The following is a 21003-nucleotide window of genomic DNA, read 5'->3' as shown; positions in this document are numbered from 1 at the left end:
CAGTATCTATGGCTATATCTAAAAACCCTTCTTCACACCGAGGGAGACTGAAGAACTCTGACGAAGGGTTTTGGCCCGAAACATTGCCTATTTCCCTCGCTCCATAGATACTGCCTCACCTGCTGAGTTTCTCCAGCATTTTTGTCTACCTTCGATTTTCCAGCATCTGCAGTTCCTTCTTAAACTCTTTAACATAATCATGGACCATTTTCACCACGGTCATTCTCTCTTCTCCCCTCTCTCGTTAGGCACAAGATACAAAAATGGGACAGCTTCTTCCCCACTGTTATTGGACTATTGAATAGTCCACCCACAAGCTAGAATGTTGTCCCGATCTTCCAAGCTACCTCATTGCAGACCATATACGTTTTGTCTGCACTTTCTCTGCAGCTGTCACACTGGTAAAGCTCTAACATGATATTCTTTGTGTCATTTATCCCGTACATTCATATCTTTCCACTATCTGCTGTACTTGTGTATGGCATGATTGTAATCATGTATAGTATGATTTGACTGAATAGATCGCAAAGATTTTCACTATATCTCCGTACATGTGACAATAATAAATCAGTACTGATAATGGTCCGGTGAAAGAAACAGTGAGCTGACAAATATTAAAAGGTGTGACTGGCAGTGTGACCAAAAATTAACTAGTGGGACACAATTGTAAGTGATTTTACTTTTTGCATGGCAGATGTAGTCAAAGGTTTGCTTATCATTGATTAAAATTATGAATGCTGTCTGTAAAATGAAGATGAGGCAGAGGGAGTGAGTATGGAAGGCTTGGAAGGAAAGGAGGATAGCAAATACAGAGGCCATGGGAACTCAGATTTGAACGACTGAGGTTTCAGTAGTTCCTCTGTGGCATGGTCAAGGGCAATTATTGGCAGCTAAAGTGTGAGCAAGCAGGTTCAATAAACTGAGGTAGTTTAAAGCAAGATTCTGGAAGAAAGAGGTAATGGAGTAGAAATAAGTAACAAAGTGTGATTGTGGCTATATGTCAAGTCAAGTTTATTCGTCACATACACATACGAGATGTGCAGTGAAATGAAAAGTGGCAATGCTCATGGACTTTGTGCAAAAAGACAAACAAACAAACAACCAAACAAACTATAAACACAATCATAAACCCACGCACATATTCTTTTACATATTAAATATTGGAAGGAAAAAAGGTTCAGTAAAGTTAGGCCCTGGTGAGATAGGAGTTTACAGTCCGAATGGCCTCTGGGAAGAAACTCCTTCTCAACTTCTCCGTTCTCACAGCATGGCAACGGAGGCATTTGCCTGACCGTAGCAGCTGGAACAGTCCGTTGCAGGGGTGGAAGGGGTCTCCCATGATTTTATTGGCTCTGGAGTTGCACCTCCTGATGTATAGTTCCTGCAGGGGGGCGAGTGAAGTTCCCATAGTGCATTCGGCCGAACGCACTACTCTCTGCAGAGCCTTCTTGTCCTGGGCAGAGCAATTCCCAAACCAGGTGGTAATATTTCCGGACAAGATGCTTTCCACAGCCACTGCGTAGAAGCACTGGAGGATCCTCGGAGACACTCTGAATTTCCTCAATTGCCTGAGGTGGTAAAGGCGCTTCCTTGCCTTACTCACGAGTGCTGAGGCGTGTGCTGTCCATGTCATATCCTCAGAGATGTGGACTCCCAGGTATTTAAAACAGCTCACCCTATCCACAGTGTCCCCATTTATCCTCAATGATGTGTACGTCCTCGGATGATGTGCCCTCCTAAAGTCCACGATCAGCTCCTTAGTTTTTTTGATGTTCAAGAGGAGCCACCTCCTCCCGGTAGGCCTTCTCATTGTTGTCTGAGATCAGGCCCACCACCAGTGTCATCAGCAAACTTAATTATTGAGTTGGAGCTGACCCTAGCCACACAGTCATGTGTGGACAGGGAGTACAATAGGGGGCTGAGGACGCAACCCTGGGGACCTCATCCCAGCACAAAATGAAGTACTTAAGAGTGTTATGTTTAGCTCTTAGGGCTAACGTGGTCATGGGATATGGGGAGAAAGCAGGAACAGGGTACTGATTTTGGATGATCAGCCATGATCATGTTGAATGGCGGTGCTGGCTCTAAGGGCTGAATGGCTAACTCCTGCACCTATTTTCTATGTTTCTATGAAACAATAGAATGAAACGACGAAAATCAACACAAATTTAAAAACTGGAAATAATGGTCAATACGCAATACACGAGCTAAATAACATTTCTGAAACGCATTTCTACCTCTTACTTTCACTGTCTGATAACTGGACAGAGGAACTCTGGAAACATATTCCTTCTACGTTTTATGTAATTGTTTAGGCTCATATTTTAGATTCCAATCCCAATTAAACGCTACTCTACAAATCCAGAGCATTTGAGTCTGAAACTATAAATAATAACCTGTAAAACTAGTTTTAATTAAGTACTTCTTTGAAAGATTACTTTTCCACATTTCCTTAAGATGCAGGAGACAACCTTTCAGCTCATCAATTCCATGCTGGCTCATAGAACAATCCCATCCACTTATTTTCCCTGAAACCTATTCTCTCCATCAATTCCTTCCAGATTCTACTCGCCTACACATTTGGGGTAATTTGCAGTGGCCAATTCAGTGACATCTTTGTGATTCGGGAAGAAACCAGAAAACCCATGGGGAAACCCCGTGCATCCCAGGGAGAACATACAACTCAACACAGACAGCAGCAGAGGTAGGGATCGAATCTGCATCACTTTCACCAGCTGTGCCACTATCCCACCTTCCACAGCAGATGCTTTCTTGGCAACATCAGAATTTGTCTAAAATGAAAATACTGAAGCATATACATATTTGAGTAGTCAATAAAATCTGAAAGTATGCTCATCTGAAAGTATGAACTGGAAACAAAAAACAAAATGTTGGTCATTTTACAGTGTAAAATAAGTAGTTTCACAAGATGACACCTTTGGCTGAATAGTGTCTGATCCATGCTGGAAACGTATTACTTAGACAAGGTTTTATTTGTTTGAGTGTACAAGACCAGTATGATATATATGAAAATGGCAGATATTCATAATTCAGAAAAATATTTTATGTACAAGAAGTTCTTCAAATTCATTGCAATTAAAACTGCATACATCTAATAGGATATCTATTTTGTACGACATTTCTACTGTTCCCCAACAGGGAGAATTATTAAACCTGCACTTTGGAAGGTACTGAGAGATTCTTACCGATCAAAAAATGTAAAAGCAGAATGCGTTTCCCCCATTAACAGAGAAATTTTATTTTTACCAACCAGCATGGGAATGGACAAAATATATCATTGACGTAATTCAATTCTATCGTTAAAAAACACTGCAAAGTTTGCAGTTTGTACCTGCATTTGATAAGAGCAGCAGCTCTAAATATTATCATCAAACTCATAAGTAGTAGGCCCCCCTCGGTCATGACTGACCATGGGTGATGTATCCTGGTCGGATGCAAGCCTGGGCGATGTCATATGGAGGACAGCCTGTTGCCCGTGCAGCACGTCCCCCCCCCCCCCCCCCTCCATGTCGCTGATCGATCCAAAGGAACAGCAGGGCCATAACAGTTTGGCACCATCACAGGAGCAGCCAGGTCGAGATTGTAGACAACGACAAACTGCCTTAGGGTCTCCGACTCCGGATTTTCTTGAGGTTTACTCCTGGAGCTTTTTCTATGACTGGATATGGCCACAAACAGTGGAGGTTTAAAATCAGAGTTTTCCTTCTCCTAGATGGACTGCCTTCCCAGACTGACGAGCCCCATCTGCCCGAGACTCGTGGGGGTGGGAGCGTCTACCTGCCCGTGCAGGTCTATAGCACTTTCAGCCTATTCTATTGTCCTCTCATTGTTCCAATCCTTTACTCCACCAATTTTCTCTTACTCAAGCTGCTGGAGGAACTTTGGGCATCAGGCAACATCTGTGGGGGGTTTGCAGTTTATTTTTTACTCCAGATTCCAGCATCTACAATCTCTTGTGCTCTGGATTAATTTACAACGTTTTTCACATAGTTTGCTTTAAATCATACACATCCCATGATTATCACATAATCACCTTAAGAAAAGGACTCACTGGCCAGAAATCCATCGCTGCTAATATGGTTTTTTTTGCCACAGGGACTCTAAAGAACATAGCTGTGAATTGATATTCCAAGAGACCTTGTCACATAGGTTTCTATGATGTTTTCCCCAAGTAGTAGATTTTCCACATTGAACATAGAACAAAACAAAACCATTCCCAACTGAAGAAACAATCAAAGAACAACCAGAAGAACCCTAAAAAAAATCAAGATTACACAAAATAATTGTTTTTAGAACCACATTATTTCCAATTCCCTCTTTTCAGTTAACTTAGAAACACAAATTGCTTATTTGCAGTGCATGATATCAAATACATTTAATTCTGAGAGCTGACTGTGTTTTGGAGTGCCTGTACTGCAACTACAGCAGGTATTCTCTTCATGAAGATTGGCTCAAGTTCACGTTGTGGAGGTAGCTGCTCGTCTCCAGAAACTGTGCAGATTGGTTCATCCCATTTCTTCAAACGGTTCATCAGTTCCTCCATGCTAAGCTTGAAAACCAACCGTGGGTCTATACTCGGCAGGGAAGGGCAACCACAGTCCTCTCGCAGCTTGAGAGCCTGCAACAATGAAAAAGCAGTACTCAGGTGTAATGCTCCTGAAAGATGCAGCATCCATTACAAGTTTGATCAGCAGGTTTTGAATGTGTGGTCTGAAAGAAGCATCAATTTGACTACAAGGAATACCAGTCCGCTTATATTACAATTTCTAATTCTCTTTAAATATCTTCTTCTCTTTCAGAGTTAAACAACATATTTTATTTCACTAAGCATCAAAATAAGCATTAATTCTGACCTCTGATGTTCTTTGAAATTGACATTTAAGCTCTAGTGCCCAATTAGGGAATTTCAAAAAAATTACCCAGAGTCCAAGCAAACCATCAAATTTGCATGCTGTATTCATACAAATACGACACTGACCCAATTTTATACCCTCCAAATCCCCACCAATTTTACCCAGATGTACTCTCTTTAATATTGCTTGTTGCTTTAGGAGGAAGTAAGGAATCTAAATAATGGCCTTTAATAAGGTGCCGCAGGTGAGTCTGCCAAAGAAGACGAGAGCCTATGGTATGAGAGGGAAGATACTACATAGATATTGCATCTTTATAAATCTGTACAAATACTGTACAAGGCCAAAATAGACCCTTTCAAATATTTAAGGGCGGCACAGTAGCACAGCTGGTATAGCGGCTGCCTCACAGTGCCTGAGACTGGGTTCAATCCGTACCTTGGGCGCTGTCTGTGTGGAGTTTACACGTTTTCCCTGTGACTGCGTGGGTTTAATCTGGGTGCTCCAGTTTCCTCCCACATCCCAAAGACGTGCAGGTTTGTAGGCTAGTTGGCCACTCTAAATTTCCCCAGGTGTGGAGGGAGTGGATGGGATAACATAGTGTGAATGAGTGATCGAGGGCCAGAGTGGACTCGGTGGGCCGAAGGGCCGGTTTCTATGCTGTATCTTAAAAAATATAACTTTAAACATCAGTAAAATGTATAATAAATTCAAAGGCACCCTTTATTTTCCCCAAAGATTTGCGAATTATTAAGTAACACACAAGTGTCTGGCACTGTGGTGCATATGTGTTATGAGCTGCCAGAGGAAGTGTTAGAGGTGGGCACAATTACAGCATTTAAAAGACATTGGGCAAATATGTGGACAGGAAAGACTTGGAGAGATATGGGCCAGATACAGCCAAGTGGGACTGGCTTGGTTAGGGAAATTGGTCAACATGGATGAGTTGGGCCAAATGGCCTGATTCCATGCTGAATAGCTCTATGACTTAATAATAATAATAATAATAAACTTTATTACAGACTCGATGTCCAGACAAGGGGCAACATTACATAAAAAAATGCATTGCATATTAAATATCATAAAGTGCATATAAAATCTTGGTATATCACATAAAAGCATCAAACACATTACATAAGTTAAAAATCCAGATTAAAAGAATGATCAATGTCCTACACGAGACAACGATACCAGTGTCTCCACAGCTGGGATTCGTAGCGTGTAGTGCTAACCCTTATGTTTGACAAGGCCACAATAATCACATTTTTAGAGTCATTTATCCTGCAAATGAATTTATACATGTGATGTCTTAGGATAGCTTCTAAAGTACTGACTCCTGCAGCCACAAACATATTACTGGCACTACACCATCTAGGTTTCCTTTGCAGTGTTCTCATGGCATCCCACCTTTAGTCTCTGCATACTTGTTTTTCCATAGTTCGACCACAGGTGCGCAGTGTAGAGTGGTGTGTAGTATGCTTTAAATAGCGGCATCTTCACCACATCGGCACACGCACCAAATTTACACAAGAGAATATTCGCCTGTACATACAGCATGCGTCGTTGCCTATGAATATCCTCATGATCTGTCATTTGTTCTGTAATAATATGCCCTTAGTGGGCAATCCTTCGGGATTCTCTGTGGACTACATGCATTGCTAGTTTCCTGGAAATAAGTGACATTCACCTTCTCAGCAGTGGTATTTGCTCTTTGTTTCCATATCACCTCAGAGCCAGCAGTGTTTCCCAGCATCTATCGCCCAAGTCTTATTGCTTTGATCGGTTATCAAACAGATTCACAATAATAGAATATCATCTTAGTTACATCAACCATCTTGATGTTTTAAATGTCTTGCCCAATGTCACCACCTAGGATTGGGCATCTTCATTAATTAAGTCCAAGGTTTCATACAAGTAGCCTTAACAAAAATAAATAGTTCCATGTTCATTTGTAGAGCCTTTCGAAAGCACTACATTGAAGCACATTTGAAATATTGTGCTTACTTAGGTAAGAAAATACTTAAATCAGAAGAATCGTGAAGTGGACATGAATTACATCAACAACGCGCATGCTCCTGGCCCAAGTGTGAATGGTAGCAACTGCAGCCATTGCATTTTGTAGATGTGTACAGCAGAGTATAAGCCTTCAGTTTAGAGGTTCTGTTGCCTCGCAGTTCCCAGGATCCAGCTTCAGCCCTAACCTTGGGTGCTGTCTGCGTACATTATGTCATAAGAAAGAATAAGCAACAAGTTACAGGGAAACAATCTGATGGAATTTCTCCAAAAACTTGCCAAGACTTGATAAGCTGAGTGGCCTCATTTGCTATAACTAAACAATACGATAAATCTAGTCTAAAACACAAGGGGCATTCAGCCTACAGTATCAGTACATTAAAGGACCCGTCCCACTTGCGCGTCCTTGGCTCGCAAAATTATGCGACCTCATGGTTGCTTGAGGTGTACGGGCACCGCGCGGGGCCAGTCCCACTTAGAAGCGTGGAGGGGTATGGAGTTGTGCGGGCCTGTCCCGACATCGCGTGGGGCTCCAAAATTCTTGTAGTGAACAAAATCTTTGCGAGCCAACGGCCTGTCGCGGAACTGACGGCCAAAGTGAGATAGGCCCAAGACCCTGGCGCGACACAACGTCTCACCTTCAACAGCAGCAGAAGCAGGCAAATGATCGCCAAACTCGGCCTGGGGCTCACGGCCGTTGCGGTCCAGATCCGCCCCCACTCCTACTCCCAGAGCGGGGCCAAGAAAATTGAAGATAGACACGAAACTCACTGGGACCGGCAGCATCTCTGGAGAGAAGCAATGAGTGTCAAGACCCTTCTTTTCAGACTGAAGAAGAGTCTCGACACAAAACGTCACCCATTGCTTCTCTCCAGAAATGCTGCCGGTCCCGCTGAGTTACTCCAGCTTTGTGTCCATCTTCAAATGACGTCACGCGCTCCAGACGGCTGTGCGAACGCATGTAATCGCTCCCGACCTTTGCTCGACTGTCTCGGCTCAACGCGACCACAAGGTCTCGTAATTTGCGTGCCAAGGACAGGCCCTTAAGTATTCTAAAATAGCTCTGCCTTGCCCGCTCCGTCATTTTGTTTTAAATATTTATCTACTTTAGGCTGCAAAGGCTTCTGTACTTAGAATCTTGCCATATGAAGACATTCAGGCATAATCATTCTTCTTACTGTGTTAGTGAGAATGTTTCCGTAGCTACTGCTTATGACTCCCAAGCCAATGGAAAACAGTTCCCTGATCAACGAAGGAAATAATTAGTAAGTTAAGTAAGCATAATTTAGTGAGGTTCTGCTTTCAAAGGTTTCAATGAAATGTCACACTCCTTCAGCCACCTCCCCCTTCCCCAGCCATTCTCCAACATCTGCCTTCTTCCCATCAAACCCTCCAGCAAATGGATTTTTCAGTGAAATCAGACAAACCATTAAATGTGTTGGCTATGAACCAACTAAACAAATGCAAATTAGATATGTGCTGAAAAAAAAATTTCTATGAGTGTCAATCAATCAACAAGATACCATATTATTATGGAAATCAGTGGAAATAATTGTGTCCTAATTATGCCGACAGTGATTTACGGTGTCTGGAACATGATTAAAACAACGTGGTTAAATCATACTGTCAGCACATGTCGAACTTCCAAGAATCTTTCTCTTGCGCAGTTCAGCAGAGAAAGCGAAGTGTCAAAACTGAAATGTTGCTGTTGTCAAATGTTATTTTTCATATGTTGGTAATGATGCTACTCAAGAGAGTAGGAAACTGCATCTGGGTTTTTAGAGCTCACCAACGTACAAGGTGCCTTTTCAGTTACACCACATTTGCCTTCTTACAATATTCTACAGATCAAGAGCCACCAGAACATCTTTCCAGCCTCATCACTTTTCCGACAGAGTTGTACAATAATTGATCCCCAAAATATACAATATAGATAACAAATTTTAATGCTGTTATCATAAAATATGTGTCAGAGAAGAATGAAACTCTATGGCTCTATGAAAAGGGAGTGAGCTGTGTGACCTCTATTTACATGTATTGCTCAACAGGTTTCACAGACAAAACAGTATCAGTCGCAGGTATTTTTCATGGGTAGGAGAGGGCCGTTGTGCATTGTTCGAGTTGCTTCATTGTAGTGGCATATTAAACAAAAATCAAGAGTCTTTCCAGTTGCTTTCTCACAGTAAAACTGCATGGCAAAAGCTAATGATGCGGAATTCATTTTGTATACAGTGCATTCAGAAAGTATTCAGACCCCTTCACTTTTTCCACATTTTGTTACGTTACAATCTTATTCTAAAATGGATTAAATTCTAAAATGGATTAATAAAAAGCGAAAACAGGTGTTTAGAAATTTTTGCAAAGCAATTAAAAATAAATAACTTAAATGTCACATTTCCATCAGTATTCAGACCCATTGCTCAGTGCTTTGTTGACACACCTTTGGTAGTGATTACAGCCTCAAGTCTTCTTGGGTATGACGCTACAAGCTTGGCACACCTGTATTTGGGTCATTTCTCCCATTCTTCTCAGCAGATCCTCTCAAGCTCCATCAGGTTGGATGGGGAGCGCTGATGCACATCTATTTTCAGGTCCCTCCAGAGATATTTGATCGGGTTCAAGTCCGGGCTCTGGCTGGGCCACTCAAGGACATTCACAGACTTGTCACAAAGCCACTCTGCGTTGTCTTGGCTGTGTGCTTAGGGTTGTTGTCTTGTGGAAGATGAACCTCCACCCCAGTCTGAGGTCCAGAACGCAGGTTTTCATCAAGGATCTCTCTGTACTTTGCCCCGTTCATCTTTTCCTTGATCTTGACTAGTCTCCCAGTTCCTGCCACTGAAAAACATCCCCACAGTATGATGTTGCCACCAGCATGCTTCACAGTAGGCATGGTATTGACCAGGTGATGAACGGTGTCTGGTTTCCTCCAGACGTGACGCTTCGCATTCAGGCCAAAGAGTTCAATCTTGGTTTCATCAGACCAGAGAATCTTGTTTCTCATGCCTTTGGGCAAACTCCAAGTCTTTTACTGAGGAGTGGCTTCCATCTGGCCACTCTACCATAAAGACCTAATTGGTGGGAGTGCTGCAGATATAGTTGTCCTTCTGGAAGGTTCTCCAATCTCCAAAGAGGAACTCTGGAGTTCTGTCAGAGTGATCATCGGGTTCTTGATCACCTCCCTGACCAAGGGAGGTGATCAGCTCCCCCGATTGCTCAGTTTGGCCGGGCAGCCAGGTCTATGAAGAGTCCTGGTGGTTCCAAAGTTCTTCCATTTAAGAATGACGGCGGCCACTGTGCTCTTTGGGACCTACAATGTGCCTCGACACAATCCTGTCACGGAGGTCTACGGGCAATTCCTTTGTCTTCATGGCTTGGTTTTTGCTCTGACGTACTGTCAACTGTGGGACCTTATGTAGACAGGTGTGTGCCTTATCAAATCATGTCCAATCAATTTAATTTACCACTGGTGGACTCAAATCAAGTTGTAGAAACTTGTCAAGGATAATCAATGGAAACAGGATGAACCTAAGCTCAATTTGATATTTCTGTTATTTATTTTTAATTACTTTGCAAAAATTTCTAAACACCTGCTTTTGCTTCTTCATTCTGGGGTATTGTGAGTAGATTGATGATAAAAAAAAATGAGTTTAATCAATTTTAAAATAAGGCTGTAACGTTACAAAATGTGGACAAATTGAAGGGGTCGGAATACTTTCCGAATGCACTGTAACACATCAAAATAAACAATGAGTACTTTCAACCAGGTGAGCCTTGTGTAAGTATGTTGGGTTGTTTTAAGAGTACAGTTCACTTAAATTAGTATGAAGTCAAGGATGAAACTAGTACATTTGAAGATTTTAAGACTCATTTCTCCATAGAGTGATGTGATACAAATGCAAATTTGAAGTATAGGTGATTACAAACTTGCAAATATGTGGCAAACAACAGATGTTACAAGGAATTTAAAGGTAGTTCATCTCGGGATAGCAACATTAAAAATGGTTCATAGACCTTCAAAATCCACTACAATTTTAATTTCAATACACGTAACACAAACTGCTTGAAATAAGTGGAATAACTGCACGAGTTCATGAATTTTCTTAGAAACAAGTCAATTATTTAAATCTTTTAAAAATGTATTGTTTAAAGTTTTTACGTATATATATTTATTGCTCATTATTCTATGTTCGCTCTTCTGGGGAGATGCTAACTGCATTTCGTTGTCTCTGTACTGTACACTGCACAATGGCAATAAAATTTGAATCTGAATCTGGTATTTATTATTAATTACAGAGATAAGATAGTTATGGAGATATTTAATATTTGGCCATAGCATTTACTTGAATGATTACAAAAAAGGTTCATCCTGTATCTCCTTAGATTTGCAGATAGTAAAAACTTGCCTGTGGAAATGGAATTGTATAGCTTGAGAACCAGTCAACCTTAACAATCTTTATTTATCAGTGACTTACAGTAGATGGGCCACTTTGCATTCCTCGTTCTGTAGTGGCAGCAAATACAGGTGCACAACCTTTTATCCGAAAGCCTTGGGACCAGACACTTTTCGTAATTCAGAATTTTTCGGTTTTCGGAATGGAAGATTTTTAGCGTAGATTTTAACGGCTGGCTCAGTGGTAGAGTGCTCGGCTCGTATCCGTAAGGTCGCGAGTTTGCGCCTCGATCCCGGCAGTTACTCGATCGCGAGTTTGAGTCTTCAATGTAGGTTTTTCTTGCAGAATAGGAGAGAATAGGGAGGGTTAGGCTGGGATCCTTCTCTGCGAGATGATCTTAGTGCGGGAGACAAGTGTAGGAGAGGTGTACTGAGTGTGTGGGCAGAACTTTGGAAGTGATTGCCCACCATTCTCAAAAGCCGCTGTGTCTTCCTGTCCCTCCAACTCCAGAGGAATCCGCTCCCCGATGGGCCGCTACGGCGACAAGTGGCAGTTCGCCCACAGCCCGAGCTGCGCCCCCTCATCCGCAACCCGGGTTCCTCTGGAGTTGGAGCGGGGCTGGGCTAGAGTTGCTGCTGGCTGTGAGTCTCTGGGATCTCCGTGCTTGCAGTGGGCCTGGGGGTCGGTGTCCCGATGAGGGGGCGCAGCTCGGGCTGTGGGCGAACTGCCACTTGTCGCTGTAGCGGCCCATCGGGGAGCGGCTTCTGGTGGTCCTGACGTCTCTCAGCTCCTGTCCAGGGGGATGGCTGGAGACGTCAGGACCAACAGGAACCTGCTCCCCGATGCGCCGCTACAGCGACAAGTGGCAGTTCGCCCACAGCCCGAGCTGCGCCCCTTCATCCGCAACCCGGGTTCCTCTGGAGTTGGAGCGGGGCTGGGCTAGAGTTGCTGCTGGCTGTGAGTCTATGGGATCTCCGTGCTTGCAGTCGGTGTCCCGTTGGTCCTGACGTCTCCGGTCACCCCCCTGGAATGGAGCTGAGACTGGGAACTGTACCGCCCTTGCCCCCTCCTTCTGCAACTGCAAACAACCCCACAGTTCCCAGTCTCAGCTCCTGTACAGGGGGGTCGCCGGAGACGTCACAGCCCGAGCCATCAGCTTCTGTCCCTACGGGGACAGCGGAGAGCGTGTTCCTCTGGAATTGGAACGGGGCTGGGCTGCTGCTGGCTGTGGGTCTCTGGGATCTCCGTGCTTGCAGTGGGCCTGGGGGTCGGTGTCCCGTTGGTCCTGACGTCTCCGGTGACTGGCACTAGCTCCGACGTGAAGACAGTGCAAAGCCCCCGCGCCGGTGCAATGGGCGGGGAGCTGGAGAGGGGAGGGAAGGGGTCACACACATGGCCGGGAAGCAGAGGGGTGTAGGTGGGGTGAAACTGAAGGGAGCGACAATTTGCTGCTGCCCGCTGAGTTAAAAAAGTTCCCACGCAAGACTCACGATACACTGTGTATCGTGAGTCTACCGTGGGAACTTTTTAACCTCAGCGGGCAGGCAGCAGCAGATTGTCAATTATTAACCCTCCCGCGCAATATACCCTCACCTTCTCTTTTATGAATGGGGCTTTAGTTCCCCTTTCTTCGAGGACCGACCGGAGGTTCCGCTGTCACCTCTGCAGGCCGCCCTCGGTGAACGTTTTCAAGGACCTTTCTTCAAGGACCGAAAAAATGTCGCTATTCGGAGGTTTTCGTTATTTGGATCTTCGGATAAAAGGTTGTGCACCTGTAGTACAATATGTGAACCGAAGAGTCAGAAGTTTTATTAGTTGTCAACATATACCTCTATTATGCCTGAAATTAGAAAAATTGAACACTTTAACATTAAATATTTTTACAGGGAAGGCAAGTTTCTATTCAAACCCAGAGAATGAATGTGGAAGCATTTGGTGGCTTCATTTATACAGCAATCTGGGAAAAGGGGCATTGCAATAAAATTAGGAGAAGGTATACCGGTGGTTAAATTAAGTGCTCAAAATAAATGCTGGATGTACTTAAAGGTTTGTTGACCTTACTCCTCTTGTGATCCTTGTGCTTCCATTGTTTATTTACATTTATTATTTTATGTGCCTTTTTAACATTCCAACTACAAATTTGCCCATTAATCTTCAATTATTTTTACTAAATAACAGCCTCTAACCACTGCAAATATTCTAACTGAATGGTTAAAGTGTCTCCAAGCCCTGCTTTTTAATTAGAATTCTCTTATATTTATCATTTTATTGGATAAAATATATTGTAATGCTACTTTATGGTTGGAAATTACTTGCCTTAAATCTCTGCACAAAGAAACAAACAAAAGCTGAAACTTCTGATCGCAAAACTTTTCGTAACTAAGCAACTTTCCAAATCACGTCAAAGAAATATTTCTGAAGAGGGGTTCTTCAACATGGGCAATAATACCAGCCAAATGATATGTAGCAATGGTCTATAAACAGTATTGAAGTAATGAGCCGCATAGCTGAACCTTCCATGTTCTGATGAAAGTTTGTCAATCTTAAAAATGCCCCTCTATTCACAGATGCTGCTTGGCCTGCTCAATATGTCCAGCAGTTATTGCTTTTTATTTCAAATTTCCAATTTTTTTTTTTTTTTTGCATTTCAATGACTAAATAATCTGTTTTTGAGTGATAAAATGTTGCCAAAACCACCTGATGAACTTCTCTAATAAAATATATAACGCCTCAAACTAAACATGCATATTTCTGAAATGTATAAAAAGCTACTCAAACATAAAAGCCAAACATCCGACATGATCAAGGCGGGTGATGGTAGATTTCCTGCGAGCTAAAAAGTGGCACACATTTGGCACATGTGGTTTACCAATTACACTAAATCAGATTTGGCTCAGATTGTGGTTGTCATGCATTAATATGCACAGGGTGGTGCCATCAACTTTGTGCCTCTTTTGGCCACGTCAAATTTCTTTCCCATTATCTACAACAACGCACATTACTTTACTTACTAGAAATGCGGCTTTTGGAATTGATAGGTTTGTGTGACACTACTTTTATATTCACACAGCAGAGTAAGAGCACTTGCATGACTACAGATGGAGGTAGGATAAGCATATTTTTACTTCACAGAAGATGGGTAATATGCCACTTTGGTGTGTTATTTTTATCAATAAATGCTCCACTTTATCCAATTTTGAAAACCCATCTCAGGGCTCAGGCAATCTGGCAAATTGTCTAAACCAAGCCTGACATTCACCTTGAAGGGCCAGTTTGTCCATTTCAGCAGAAGTCATCATTCAACTGACCATAAATAAGCATTTTTATCCATGTCTTATTTCCACAGAATGGGAACATGGGTTTGCAGTAAGACTGCTTTCCTGTTAAATAAATCATTTATAAACATGTCAATAGAGTTGTGGCTTCGCTCTGTCTCTTGCAAAATACTGGAATGAGCAAGGACACAGCAGAGTTTGCCTGCTGGGCTCGAAGGAGTATTGTCGTCCCAATGAGAAAACGTAATAATGTATAAAAGTGTGACACAAGTTAACAAATTACCTCCAATACCCAGCTGCTGTAGAACACTTCTAGGGCAACAAACCCATTAACAACAAAGCATTATTCTAATAGCATTTGCAGAAGAGTCTGTAATAGGGATTTTAAAATCCAGTTTATTTTTTAATATTTAAATATAATTTAAAGAAATGCCTTCAATGGCACTTCAGTGGAAAGTATCACATCACTGTATATGAGATTTCTCTCGTGCATTAGTCCTGCAGCTTACGTGGTAGCACGGTGGTGCAGCGGTACGGCTGTTACTTTGCAGTGCCGGAAAATGGGGCAGGAAATAGGGTTTAGAAGGAAAGATAGATCAGCCATGGTTGAATGGAGGAGTAGACTTGATGATCTGAATGGCCTAATTCTGCTCATATAACTTATGAGCTTAGGAACAGAGACCCGTATTCGATCCTAAATATCGGTGCTGTCTGCCCGGAGTTGTACATTTTCCCTGTGACCACATGGGTTTTCCCCCACACTCCAAAAACGAATAGGTTTGTAGGTTGATTGGCTTCGGTAAAATTGTCCCCAGCGTGTAGGATAGTGCTGGTGTATGGGGGTCGCTGGTTGGCGCAGACTCGGTGTGCCGAAGGGCCTGTTTCCTCACTGTATCTTTGGACTAAATGAAACTAAACTTACTCACAAAGCCCGAATGTGCACTATGCGGTCACCACCAGGTCTGATGTTCTCAATCCTTCTAACGTTCATTTGAAGCTTCCAAAAGCTGCAAGGAGGTGTGGCATCTTTAAACCAAGCGAGTTCCAACCCACTGCACAAATGGTGTAGCAATAAAAGAGAGCTGCTGGGGGAATTCAGCAGGTTCGGCAGCATCCTTAGAGGGAAATGGACAGATTACCTTTTGGGTGGAGACCCTTAATTTGGATCTTGGGTTAGAAATCACTATGGTTAGAGGAGCTGTTTGTGGTATATGTACTGGTGTGCCCAGAAATCTGCACCTTAACTTGTATAATCTCCCCTTCTCCCATACAATCTCTTACATGGGGCAGCCAAGCACATTGACTCCATTGACTACAAAAGCATACTGAAAGCTGGGTTTGATGCAGAGATGACTCGTCTCCTGACTTGCCAAAGTCTGCAAAGTACAATCAGGAATTTGGTGAGCTCCACTTTTTCAGATTTAATGAAGTTCCCCAATCTAGGACAAAGCAATTATATTATTGGTCTCTTGTGTACTCTGTGTAACTAACATTCATAACCTTCACCTGTGCACACAATGTCAGCAGTGTATATCATATACAAATGCATTTCAGTAATCTTCCTAATCTTCTTGTCCCAAATCAGTTACAACTAGCATCTAGATAGACATAACATACTGGAGTAACTCAGCGGGGATAGGCAGCATCTCCTGAGAGAAGGAATGGATGACGTTTTAGGTCGAGACCCTTATTCAGACTGAGAATCAGGGGATCGGGAAATTGGAGATATGGAAGTGTACAGAGAGAATGTAAGGCATGAAAGGGACAGATCAAAGCAGACGATGATCAAGGAAATATAGATAATTGGAGGAACAGCTCCTTATATTTGGCATGGGCAGCTTACAACCTGGCAGTATGAATATTGATTTCTCTAACTAAGTAAACCTACTCTAAGTAACCCTTGCTTTCCCTCTCTTTCTTTGTCCCTCCCCCATCACCGACTAATTTGACTGTCAATGTCTCGTTGTCATCTTCCCCTCAGCCAACAATGAATCATACCACATTTCCTTGAGTATCGTCTGCTTTGATCTGTTGTTTCACACTTTACATTCTCTCTATACCCTTCCACATCTCCAGTTTCCCTCTCCCCTATATCTCAGTCTGAAGAAGGGTCTTGACCCAAATTGTCATCTATTCCTTCTCTCCAGAGAGGTCTGAGTTACTTCAGCATTTGGTGTCTATCTAAAAGAAGCAGAATGAACATAACACCCGATAGGAAAAATGTTGCTGCTTCTCCACTGGCTCAATAACTCGGAACTCCCAAGCAAAGCAAAGCAGTGGGATGATTCTCACCACAAGGATTTAAAAAAATTGTTGGAAAAAAAAAATCAGCAACCTTCTTGAGCACATCTTGGGACATGTATTAAATAATGATCTTGCCAGCAATGTTAGCATTCCATGAAAATACAAAAAGAAAGTTGAAGAAGGGTCTCGACCTGAAACGTCGCCCATTTCCTTCCCTCCACAGCTGCTGCCTCACCCGCTGAGTTTCTCCGGCATTTTTGTCTACCAAAGGAAAGTTGAAATTATCTATAGCATGGGCGGCACAGTGGCTCTGCCACATGGTACCAGAGACCCAGGTTCAATCCCGACCTGTCAAATTCTGCCTGTGTAGCATTTACACATTCTTCCTGATACCACCTGGTATTCTCCAGGTGATAGTGCTTCCTCTCGCATCCGAAAGACACTTAGACAGTAGATTTATTGACCGTAAACTGTCCCTTGTGTGAGGGTAAGTGATAGAATCTGGGAGAAGTTGATATGAATGTGAAGAGAATTTAAGAAATGGGATTGATGTAAGAATAATATAAATGGGTCGACGTGGACAAAGGATTTGTTCTGCATTGTTTCTCTCCATGAGATTCTTCAACTTCATCCAGCTCCTGGAGAGTTTTAAATTATTGATTAAGTCATCTTATTTTTAGAACTGTTTTGAGAAATTCAATCTTCAACATTAAATGGCAAATATTCTGTAACCGGATATAACTGTACCATATTTTTGAAGTGTCTAATCATTTCCCTGTACGGTAATTAATTAATGGAACTTTCCTGGTTTCTTAACATTTTTCCTATGCATTTGGGTAGTTCTTAGAAACATTTCCAATACAATGTCATTGTCCAATCGGTTCTCTAGGCTGATGGTGAACATTTCCAAAAGGATTTTCTCACCTCATGACGTTGTGGAGCAAAATATAATCCATGGAGAACAATCAGAATCACCTACTTCATTAATATTTGGAAATACGATGCTCCAGGCTCCACAAACACTGCTCTGCCAATCAATCAGCTTTCTTACCTTCCCACATCCTCAAGCTACAATGTCACCACCTTGCTGATCTTTTACTATCTCTTGTTTTCCCTTGTTGAGTCTCTACCATACCTTTAATTCCCATTTGATTGGCAATTAAAAACAATTATATTTCTCCTACTTCTCCAGGTGAGCCCATGACCTCCCAATTGAAACCTTCAACGTTACAGCTAAATCAACGTACGTTTACTGGTGCATATCACACCACTAGGATTTCAGACTCTGCTGATGATTTAAACACTTTTAGATGATATTGTGATTGTTCTATGAACTCATAAGATTTTAACTATTTTACATCATTTTTTAACACCAGCACAAATCAGTATCCTATGAAGCCAGCACATGTTACACCTTGAATATTGTCTTTCAAAGCTCCCTCAAACACAACTCCAGGCAGTGTAAATCTGAAATCAATTGGCTCAACTACAAGGGATCCAGCGTGCAAGTGCCTTCGACAAAGCTGAAGCAATCACAACTGTATTTAGTCAGTGAGTGATCCATTTCAGCTTCCTCCTAAAAGCTCCACCTTCGCAGAAACAAGTCTTCAGCCAATTTGATTCACTTCAAGCTATATTAAGATGTGGCTGACAACACTGTAAAAGCTACAAGATCAGACAACAGCTGTAGTACTAAAGACCTGAACTCCACAATTATCTACTCCTCCAGTCAAGCTGTTCCAGTGCAGTTACAACACTGGCATCTGCCCAGGCACAAAATGCAGGACAAATTCAGTCTAGCTACTTTCTGTCCAATCAGTTTACGCTCAATCTTCATGAAGGTAAGTGTCACCAACATTTTACCATGTGGTGCCTATCTTCTCACCAACCCCAAGTTTGAGTTTGACCAGGAACACTCAGCTCCAGACTCATCACAGCTCTGGTATAAAGATCATCAAAAGTGAATTCCTAAGGTGAGGTGGCAGTGACTAACCTTAACATCAAGGCAGCATTTGACAGATGTGCCCGGGAACATTGAAGTTAATGCACATCAAGGGTAAAACTCCCCACATCAAGGGCGTCATGGTGGCACAGCAGTAGAGTTGCTGCCTTACAGCACCAGAGACCGGGTTCGACTAAGGGTGCTGTCGTTGGGTGTTTGCCTGTTTTCTCCGAGTTCTCTGGTTTCATCCCACGCTCCAAAGATGTGCAGATATGTAGGTTAATTGGGTTAGATAAAAATAGTAAATTGTCCTTAGTGTGTGGGCCAAAGGGCCTGTTTCCGCGCTGTATCTCTGAACTAAGCTGAAACTAAACCCCAATGTTGGATTCATATGCTACACAAAGAAAGGTGGTTGTGATTGTTGGAGGTTGATAATCCGAGTCTTAGGACATCACTTGTGGTGCGGTCCTGGCAAGTTTCCGCTCAACAGACCTGAAATATCTAACGTCCCTACCATCTGCCACACAAATTCACTCTGGCTAGATGCTGGAGAAAATTATAACAGATGACATAGCGGGTAAGCCATTTAGAATGGGGATGAGGAAAAACTTTTTCACACAGAGAGTTGTGAATCTGTGGAATTCTTTGCCTCAAAGGCAGTGGATGCCAATTCTCTGGATGCTTTCAAGAGAGAGTTAGATAGAGCTCTTAAAGATAGCAGAGTCAGGGGATATGGAGAGAAGGCAGGAACGGGGTACTAATTGTGGATGATCAGCCACGATCACTGTGAATGGCAGTGCTGGCTCGAAGGGTCGAATTGGCCTACTCCTGCACCTATTGTCTGACAGTAATTTAAAGACAACAACATGTGGGCATGATGCTTGCACTGGATGAACTATACACAATGACCAATAGCCTTGAAACCAATTATCCCAATTACCCCAAATCCTTGTTCATCACAGCCAGGAACTTCAACCAGGCCCACCTCAAAAGTATGCTGCCAAAACACTACCAACATCTTCTGTCACACCATAGGCCCACACACTCCGCCACAGACACACAACTATTAAGAATGTCTACTATTTCATCCCATGCCCATATTTTGGAAAAACAGACCATTATGATGTGACCCTTCTCCCTACAAACAGTAACGGAATCGTGAGGATCAGATACAGATAGTTGGACAGCGCTGATTTGAGGAAACCAATGAGTTCGTATTTGACGTCTTTGAACTGGTCCATTTTTAAGGATTGTCTAGCCAACATAAATGACCTAAATGCATATTACACTGCCATTATAGACTTTGTCAGTAAGCGTGCAGGGACTGCAACGCCAAAGAAGTAAATCTAAATGTTCCCCAAACAGAACCATGGATGAACCATGAGATCCATTCTCCAATGACATCCACGTTTGACATGTCAGGTGACCCCAATCTGTACAGAATATCTAGATACAACCTTTGCAAAGCCATCAGGGACAGCGAGAGTCAATATCATACCATACCAAAGTCCTAGACCAACTAGACAGACATCTGTCGGTTGTGGTGAGGCTTGCATGCTTTAGCAGACTCCAAGGCAAAATCAGGCAGAATTGCTGGCAACAATGTGCCCTCCTGTATGAGGTCAGTGCATTGGATGCTCATTTGAACAGCGGGTCAGGGGACAACTGCGGGTGCACCTGATCACTGTCGCAGATGTCAGATTGGCCTCTATGGATAAACTAGCATATCATTTTACGTAAAGACACTGCGGATCTTAGCTCAGTCTTTTGACAAAGTTGAACATTACTCACACCGTCAACATCAAAAGGTTAGTTAAGGGCCTGTCCCATTTACGTGTCCTTGGCACTCAAATTCCGCAACCTCGTGATCAAGTTGAGGCACACGGGAATTGTATGGCCGCGTGGGGCCGGTCCCACTTAGAAGTGCGGAGGGGTATGTAGTTGTGCGCGACATCGCGCGGGGTTCCGAAATTCTTGCAGTGAACTAAATCTTCGCGCGCCAACAGCCTGTCGTGGAACTGACGGCCAAAGTGGGACAGGCCCAAGACCCTGGCGAGATGCAACGTCTAACCTCTAACAGCAGCAGAAGCAGGCAAACGATCGCCGAACTCGGCCTGGGGCCCACGGCCGTTGAGGTCCGGATCTGCCCCCACTTCTACTCCCAGAGCGGGGTCAAGAAAATTGAAGAGAGACACAAAATGCAGCAGTGACTCAGCGGGACCGGCAGCATCTCTGGAGAGAAGCAATGGGTGACATTTCGGGTCAAG

At 43.0% G+C, this 21003-nt stretch overlaps 1 protein-coding gene across 1 annotated transcript in view; it reads right to left on the bottom strand.

Moving 5' to 3' along the window:
* Nucleotides 1–4184: 4184 nt before the first annotated feature.
* oma1 (OMA1 zinc metallopeptidase) overlaps nt 4185–21003 on the bottom strand; it is a 44287-nt gene continuing 27468 nt past the window's right edge. Inside the window, exon 8 of the mRNA XM_055641864.1 lies at nt 4185–4639. Within this exon, the coding sequence (XP_055497839.1) occupies nt 4397–4639 (243 nt within the window). The 3' untranslated portion in view covers nt 4185–4396. The remainder of the gene's footprint in view (nt 4640–21003) is intronic.

The sequence above is a fragment of the Leucoraja erinacea genome, chromosome 10 (genome assembly GCF_028641065.1).
Source record: "Leucoraja erinacea ecotype New England chromosome 10, Leri_hhj_1, whole genome shotgun sequence".
Taxonomy (NCBI): Eukaryota; Metazoa; Chordata; class Chondrichthyes; order Rajiformes; family Rajidae; genus Leucoraja; species Leucoraja erinaceus.
The sequence above is the reverse complement of the archived record's forward strand: the minus strand, read 5'-3'. Positions and strand labels throughout refer to the sequence as shown.